The 8753-nt window shown below is 38.2% G+C and overlaps 1 protein-coding gene across 1 annotated transcript; it reads left to right on the forward strand.

Annotated features, from left to right (window-relative positions):
- Positions 1 to 961: 961 nt before the first annotated feature.
- LOC115562157 (uncharacterized) lies at positions 962 to 2242 on the forward strand. Its single transcript, XM_030382992.2, has 3 exons — positions 962 to 1396; positions 1455 to 1568; positions 1636 to 2242. The coding sequence occupies exons 1-3, from the start codon at positions 1325 to 1327 to the stop codon at positions 2071 to 2073; spliced, it is 624 nt and encodes a 207-aa protein (XP_030238852.1). The 5' UTR covers positions 962 to 1324; the 3' UTR covers positions 2074 to 2242.
- Positions 2243 to 8753: the final 6511 nt, after the last annotated feature.

Consider the following 8753-nt stretch of genomic DNA (forward strand, 5'->3'; position numbering starts at 1 on the left):
AATTATTACCCATAAAAAAAACGAAAATTAAAAAAAAAAAATTGTAAACAAATTACATTCATATCACTATGCACAGATATTTTTATGTATAAAATTAAAGTATATATATTTTGCAAAAATTTATTAAAATAATCAACATAGTATGGTATAAATATGACGCAAGCTTAAAGGGTAATTAAATGGGTAGAGAGAGAAAAAAATAAATAAATTGTATATTATTTATATGTGTAATTAGACGATATGACTTTGTGAATAAGGAAATAATATTAAACAAATATATAAGATTGTAGTACATTATTAAAAGAAATATAATATGAATAAGCTAATGCCGCTCATATGGGATATAGAGTAGACTTTCTTTTGATAACTTACCTATAATGTGTTTAACAAAAAAGACCTCCATCTACTTGTTTTGTAAATGCTCATGGAAGGCTTCATTGACTACGCATAGAAGAATCACAATCTGAGGAGCCACAGTACTTCCCAGAACTGGCTACTCGAATACCGAAACTGGAGACCCATGAAGGGACGACGAATTTTGCGATCATGGATTGAGCAAATAAGAAAAATAAAGAAACAGCTGAACATAATTTTGATGAGTTATGATAATTGGAAAAAACGTTTGCCAAAAGTATATAATATATGTTAAGGATTATCTTGAACGTTACAAAATAGATATATCATAAAAGCAAAAAATGAAAAGAAAAAAAAAGAAAGAAAAATATATATAAAAGATAACAGGCCGTGTTTATTTAGATAAAAAGTCTCTATAACAACACAACTAAAATATTTCGTTTATATATACAGTTTTGCTTTTGTGTAGATTTTTTTTGTTTCTTGTTTTTTTTTTTTTTATTTCCTTGCTGTTCTCGTTACACTGAAAAATTTAGTAAATCAGCAGTAGTTTAATAAATTTATGAATGATTGCTTAGTTCAGTTTGAGAACTTTTGGTCTGATATGTATATGGTCCGGCAGCGCTGCTTCAAAATTTTTGCAGTGAGAAATTCTGGCAGCACTTGCTGCCGTTATCAGGCAGCTTCGACAGTCTGGCAGCACTAGCCATAAAATGAGTTCATTTAATATTTAACAATTGGAAAATCTGCCTATTATCCGATTAGAAATTCAAAGTAATATTTTCTCATATTATTCCGTATGTAGCTATCGATAGACGGTTTCTATCGATAATTTTTTCAACTTTTATCTCTAGCTTTTCGAGCTGTCAAATCTGTCAAGGCTCAACAAATTCTTTTCAAGCGAACTTCCGACCAAGAAAGTTCTCCTGATATCAAACTTTAAAAGCAATACTATCTCTCGAAATTCAAGATGTTTCTCGATGCATTTGGAGTCCCGAAGGACGTAACGCCTGAGAATCTGCACGAATATCCATACCATCTGGTAAGATTAGCAATAAGCAAGTGAGCCCCTCGATTTTGCAATGTCATGCGCTTTTCAGCATGGCGTCATGCTGCTAACCTCGCCCGACCACGAGGTCTTTATACCACCACGCTGGCATGGCACCATCTACAGCACTGAGGAGATCTTAGATGGCTATCGCAAGCGCTTTAAGGTATTTCTGAGCCCTATCCAATGCCTCTTCGGATCTATGGGTTTTCTAGCGTCTTCCATTCTTTTAGCCGGACTGCTCGCTGCTGACATTCCATGCCATGGAACCGTATGAGCCGGAGCTCATCTGCTGCGAGCGCTGTGTCGTCGAGATCACCGTGCTACCGGCTGGCCAGACTCTGTACAGCAGCTCGGATATAGTCGTGTTCCTGGTGAAAATCTATGAGGTTAACACGCTGATCACCAAGGAGCTGGGCACCGAGCTCAACTTCTTCCCCAGCAACCATCACTACCACGTGCGCATCATGAACGAGGGCATCGACATACTCTATGTGGACGACGGGATCTACACGGGCCAGGCGGCTCCTGCCATGAACTATCAGCATCAGTGCATCCAGAATCTGCTGAAGAAGCTGCAGCCATTGGGCGTGAAGAGCCTCTCGGGCAAGCCACTGCCGGAACAGCTGGTCAACATGTGCCGCAAGGTCGAGCCCGCTGCCAAAAAGTAACAATGCATAAATTCCTGCTCCTGCTTTAGCCCGGTCTGAAGCATCTGACTGAACGAAGAGACTTACGTAGTTCTTAAATGGAAGATTGCAGCAATATCGCGTATCTACAAGTTTATTTAAATTTATAGATTATACTCAGCAATAAAGAACTCCAAACCCAGAATCTAAATAGCATATCAAATATCTTTTCGATATTCGTGATATTGATCTTTTGAGGTTTTCTAGTTTTAATTTGGAAAACTTTCGCGATTTTCTTATCTAAATATTTGTATAGCCAAAAGTACATCGAAATTCTAACCCACTTGCAGACGCTTACCGCCGCCTTCTTCAATTTCATTTAATATTCACATGTAACTACTCTAAATCAACAAGTTCTGTTTATACTTCTCATTTCTGGAATACTTGTCAGGCATTCATAACATTTCACGCTGTTGTCCAAGTTATGCAAAGTGCGTTAGGTTCGGCCCTTTAAAGTTCTGCCCAGATTAGTATTCATAACAAAATGTCAAATATACATATATATATGCATTATATATAAATATATGTATGTATATATTTGCTGTGCCATCGCAAATCCCTGGGGCAACCCGCTGCGTGACATCTTTGGTCTCATTTTGTTTTTTGGCTGGCCCAAAAATAATCTTTTGGTCTTTTCAATGCGGCCTTTGGCTATTTTATGGCTTTGCAATCGTTCTGCAACTGTGCCTGGAATATCTAATGGATGCGTGCAACTAATTGAGTTGCTACTCCTTGCTGCTGCTGCTGCTCCCGCTGCTGCTCCTGCTCCTGGCCAAAGGATTTGCTTTCGCTATTGTGGATTCATGTTTGCAGTGCGAAACCAAAACCTTTTTACATAAATTCATTTTTGGCCAAAATGGCTTAGTCTTTAATGGCATTAGAATAAGCTGCAGAGGGAGAAGAAATAACATATTAAGAGATTCAAAAGTCATTTCGAAATGAATAGAAATAGCTAAGCAGTGTCAAGCCAAGAGTTGGGAACTTGAGCTGAAATAAAAAATAGTTTTTATGCAGCTTTTACAGCAATGCGTTTTCAAAGTTATCGAAAGCGAATATCGAAGCGATTGAAGTGAAGGGGAATGGAAAATGGGAATAGAGGAAAAATAAATAATAGAAATAAAATGTAAAAACGAATAAAAAGCTAAGCAGCTTGCGCAATCATAAAAAGTAGTTTCTAAGCACGATTTACAGCAATGAAGCATATTCATGTTATCAAATATACTAGACTTAAGCTAGTTGCAGAATTCTCGATTGGAACCATACTTGTAGACAATATTTATAATTATTTCTCCTAAAATTCTAATGCACGATTCATCATTTTGTAAGGTAGCATATCCCAACACTATGCAGAATAATCGATATACTATCGATAACATGTTTTTATGCAAATTGCCATTTAGAGTGACCATATACGCACAGCATATTAGCAACTTTTTAGTTATCGATAACATTTTATCGTTAGGAAAACCAATAAGACTATCCATTCGCTACAACAGTTTCGTCTTATAGTATAAAACTCTATACAATACAATAAAAGCTACTAATATAAACAATGATATAAATCAGTCAGGTATTTAGAACGTGTGATACCATTACCGATAGCTATATTTCAGCAACTGTTGCAGATATCGAGCACATTTCATCTCGCAAATATTTAATAAGATTTGCCATTTCATCCAGACTCCATTCTTTCGACGCCAGTTTCATTTCACCTACTCCACTACCTTCGCCCGGAACTCTATTGCCTTCCGCATCCTTGTACAATAGAGCTGTTCACGCAATACAAGCGCCCGAGCTGGGGCCCGTGTAGCTCATAAATTTGTACAGCACATACTCGTATGACAACTTAAGTGCGGTCAATGTTTGGGGTGCCGGTGCCATTAGGAAAACAATTACAGACCACGACCACTGACGGCCACAAAAGCAGTGCGTGAATGTTGTTAGCAGGCGAGGCGAGGCCAGGTCCGGGCCGAGTCTGTCCAGCACGGCAGACGCTGAGATATGTTTGCGTCGTCCTTTACAGTGCGAAGATAACATTGAGCGCGCTGCCCCGGCTCGGGCCATAAATTACGAATATGTCGTCGCTGGTTGCTGCCGCCGTCGTCGTCGCTGACGCTCGGCTGTGTCTATTAGCAGCCTTAGAATGTCCGAGTTTGACAGTGCTTAGGCTTAGTTTTGGGGTTTTGCCACTGAGCCTCGAGCCTCGAGCCTTGGACGCGGCGAACCCGTTTGCTCTTGCCAAAAAGGGGGCAGCTCGTTTATCAAGTGCAGCCAGCCGCGACAGCTGCCCGGACATCTCTTGGTCGCCTCCACCCCATCGCAGGACGCTGCTTAAACGGATTTTAAAGCAATGTTTGAGTTGTGATTGTGGATTAGAATGCTATATCCGGTGACATTTAACAGACAGCAGACAGCACGGACATATTAAGTTCTCTACATTTCTTTCTTCAAGAGGCATGATAACCGTGCTCTATGTGGGAAGGTCGGCCAAGCTTTTATCCCACGCGCTGGGTCAGAGGGAAGCAGCGAGTCAGTTGAGCAGGTATAAAGCTGAAGGCATTCCCTGGCTCAGCTGGAAACGTGGCCAACAGCTGAAGATGTTGATTGAGATTATTATAAAGTCATATAAATATTACTTCAGAGGGCAGAAAATTTTTGTTATTTATTTATTAGTATAAATATTAATATTACTTTATTATAAAGACATATAAACATTACTTCAGAGGGCAGTACATTTTTTATTTATTTATTAGTATAAATATTAATATTACTTTATTATAAAGACATATAAACATTACTTCAAGGGGCAGTAATTATTTTTATTTATTTTTAAATTTTTAAGCAAAAATAATTTGATAAAATTTTATATGCTGGAATGCTTGTAAATATATTTGAATGCTTTCAAATTGTTTATAAGCGAGTAACTATTATTATTATACTATTATATACAATTAATTTACATTTAGATGAGGTATGCAGAAATACCAAAACTACCATAAAGAATAAAGCAGGCTTATTAAAGTAAAAACCCTCATTAAATTATAAACATTTTCAAATTATCCTCACGACCCATCAAAAAATTACAATAAATACCCACACTTAATCCCTTCACTAAAGAGTTGTCATATTTCAGTTAGCCTTCGGAAATCAATGCCAAGTCGTAATTGCCTTAAACAATTTAAATCGCTTTGACTGGTCACAGTTTAGCCACGCCTGTCATGCCCATGTCAGGGCAGTTGGTTCACATAAGATTAGCCTGGAGGGCTGGAAGGAGCCAAGGGGGCTCACAAATAAATTCTAATGCTCAAACATAAATTATACAAAGTGGGCAGAGAGAATGACGGAGAGAAGGAGTTTCAGTTATGCGCTCACGTAATGCATTGGTCCCCAGCTCGGGCCAGGACTCCAACTTCAATTCCGACTCCTGCTCGGGCGTCACATGTGTGTCTAAGTGATTTTCAATAAGTTGGCAACAGTACGAGTTTGGGGCGCGGGGCTCGAAAGTTTTTGGGGCACGATTTTTCACAGCTACAGATGTCTATATATATATATATATATTCGTGCGGCAGGCCATACGCAGAAAGTGGCATAATTTATGGCCTCAGCCGGTGGGCGGGGCAACGAGTGGGCGACGGTGATGGTGGGGAGACATATATGTCTGTGTGTGTGTATGTGTGTGTCGATTCTAGCGAATTTTCGCAAGCGTCAATAATGACGAGCGATTTCTCACTGCGAATGGCTGGCGCTCATTTCGCCCAAGCACCAGCCATTTGCAGCAGCTGCGACCTTTGATATCCGCAGCCAAATTCCCACACAGCGGTGATGCGATGCCACGTCCAAGTCCAGCTACTGTAGCTGCTGTTCCCGCTTCTATTCCTATTGCTATTCCTACTCCTATTCCTGTTTCTGTCACGTAAAAACAAACTTGATTCTCGGCCATCAAAAACGCCATCAGTCTTCCCGATGTCTGACAAATGTTTTCTTTGACTTGCCCCGCCCAGCTGCCGCCTCTGCGCCCGTCACTGCAAATCGGCGACGTGCTCGCTAGATTTTCATTTCGCCTCATATTTTTCGCTCAAATTATTTTTTAATCACAGCTCAGTTGTCACTTCAGACAAGTTTCCCTCCCCCTCTCTCTCCCCCTCTTTGTCTCTCTAAGCATAAATCAATATATACTAAATTAAGTTATACAAGTTATATATTAATAATATTGCATGTGTTGGAACAGTCGACGTGCTCTCCATGCTCAGTTTTTTTTTCTCCATGGGCCCAATATGCATTTATCATTTATGAAAGGCAATCAAGCATTATGTTATTATGGATACATATCTGTCTTCCAATTTAGGAATGCTGTGGAGATATATGAGCTTAGTTGTCCTCTTTGTTTGCTTTTATTAGTCGATTTACTGCAAATTGATTTTAATAACATTTCGATTTTTATAACTTTCTATTCTCCCTTGGCTATCAACCTTGTTAACTCCAAAGCCAATCTCTTGGAGCCAATGGGCTAAGATTGAGCGTTTCATTTCTATAATTCTTTCAACAATAACTGAGTTAACAATCCGATGTGTATCCATCGAATGCTAAAGCCAGTAGATTATATTTATTATGTTTTACCTATAATGTTTTGCATTTTATTTAAAGTACACTCAAATAGTTTATCAAGTTAACTAGATTTTAAAATACTATTCAGTAGGATGCGGCTATAACGACTCTGCTTATAGAAAGCTCGATATCTTGGCTGGTTCCCATAACGTCTGCCGGGTATAAAAACGTAAAATCATCGATCCCTTGAATGTCGTTATAAACGGATGCTACTCTCATACAAATTTACTTAAATAAATTTAGTTTGAAGTTCTCCAGAAATCTTTGAGATTTATGTGATCAATTTTTACTTTATTTTAAAACATTACCAACATTTATAAAGTAAAGAAAACACCTTCTGCATGCCAAGCTCGCTGTTATCATATTAGTTTCATATATATTTTATATTCCCTCTTTCAATATTTCTCTGTGCTTATTTTCCTGTGCCATTTTATTACCTGATTGAAGCATAGCAAACATATTGTAAAATATCATTTGAATAGTTTCCAGTTTCTGTTTGCTCTGCTGCATGGCCATGTGGCATGTTCGCCTTACGCGCTCTCTTTTATTCCTAGTCAAGGCGATTCTGTTTCACTGCAAAAGTTCTCAAAAGTTTACACAATATATATATGGAGACTATTCGTGGACTAATTTAAGTATCACTTTCCAGCTGGTTACACACGCTCTTACAATGTGTATGTGAATGCCTCCACACACACACACACACACACACAAGCACACGACATAGTGGAAAAATGTTTGTTTGGCAGCAGTGAAAAAGTTTTCTCATTTGAGATATTTGCAGCTGCTGGCACTGGACGGACGCACTTTGCTCTGCTGGGATCTGCCCTGCTCGGCCATTAATGCAATCGAAGGGCATTTTGGCTGGGGTCCTTAGCTCTCAGTCGGTATGGTTATGGCCGCACAGACGCTTATGGTAAATGCCACAAAATGGCAAGCAAATCAGCGCCAAACTAAGAATTGCAATTGTGACAATGCTGACAATCTGCAGGCGACAGGCGAACACTGCGAAAACAGGAGGCAGCTAGACAAACAGACGGCAACTGTGAAGACTCCTCCACTCTCTCTGTCCTCCTCGCGCCCCGCCTAAAGGACGTCTTCATCTGCTGCCTGAGCTGCGACAACGTCAACCAAAACGGCGACACTTACAATCAGTATGAAATTTACGCGATTTTCATTGCGGCAAATGGTTCGTTTTTGGTATTAACATTTCTTGCCAGTCAACGGGGGGTGGATGAATGGCAGAGAATGAGCGGTGGGTGCTGAGGGCTTGGCTGGATGCAGGAAATGTTGATGGGTTAGTTAGGGGATGCGTAACAGAAGCTGTGCCAATTCTTATATTTATAAGAGCATTCCCAAGTGGAGCTTGGCACATTTTGGCATACGATTGGAGATGAGATGAAAATATTGAAAGTATCAAAAATTCATTTTTAGGGATGCTTACAATAAGAGAATTTAAAAATGTTCAATACTATAAAACTATATGTTCAGCTAGAATATTAAATCAATAGGTTAATATTTATTTATGATCTAAAAAGAGTTACAAATGTTTTTATGATGTAAGATATAGGCATGACAAATATATTTAATACTCTAGCGGAAAAGTTATTTACAGCTTAAGATAATTTATATATTTATTTATATATTAAAGGCCCGTTGGCAAAATTTAATTCTCAATAATTCTAGATAATTTGAAATTGTGAAATTGTGTAAAAAAAATATTTTAGAAAATATATGAATATAAAATATGTCTCAGACGAATGTAATAATATTTGTCTAATATTGAACAGAATGATAAATATATATTAATATGTTGTCCTCAAGTATCTTGATCTTCCTATAAACAAAAGATATATAATGCTCATTATTATTAATTATAAAGATATAAATAATTATAATTTTATATAAATAAAGAACAAGCATCTGTGCATAAATTTAAGTCTATGCCGAAGCTCAGAAAGCATATTAAAGCCTTAGGGGCGTTCTCATTCTCAATTGCAAGTTTAATGCCAGAAAGTTTGAAAGATTAGTGGAAAACTGAGTGAAACTACATTAAT

This window comes from Drosophila navojoa, chromosome 3 (assembly GCF_054131105.1).
Source record: "Drosophila navojoa isolate 15081-1374.11 chromosome 3, UAZ_NAV_1.0, whole genome shotgun sequence".
NCBI lineage: Eukaryota > Metazoa > Arthropoda > Insecta > Diptera > Drosophilidae > Drosophila > Drosophila navojoa.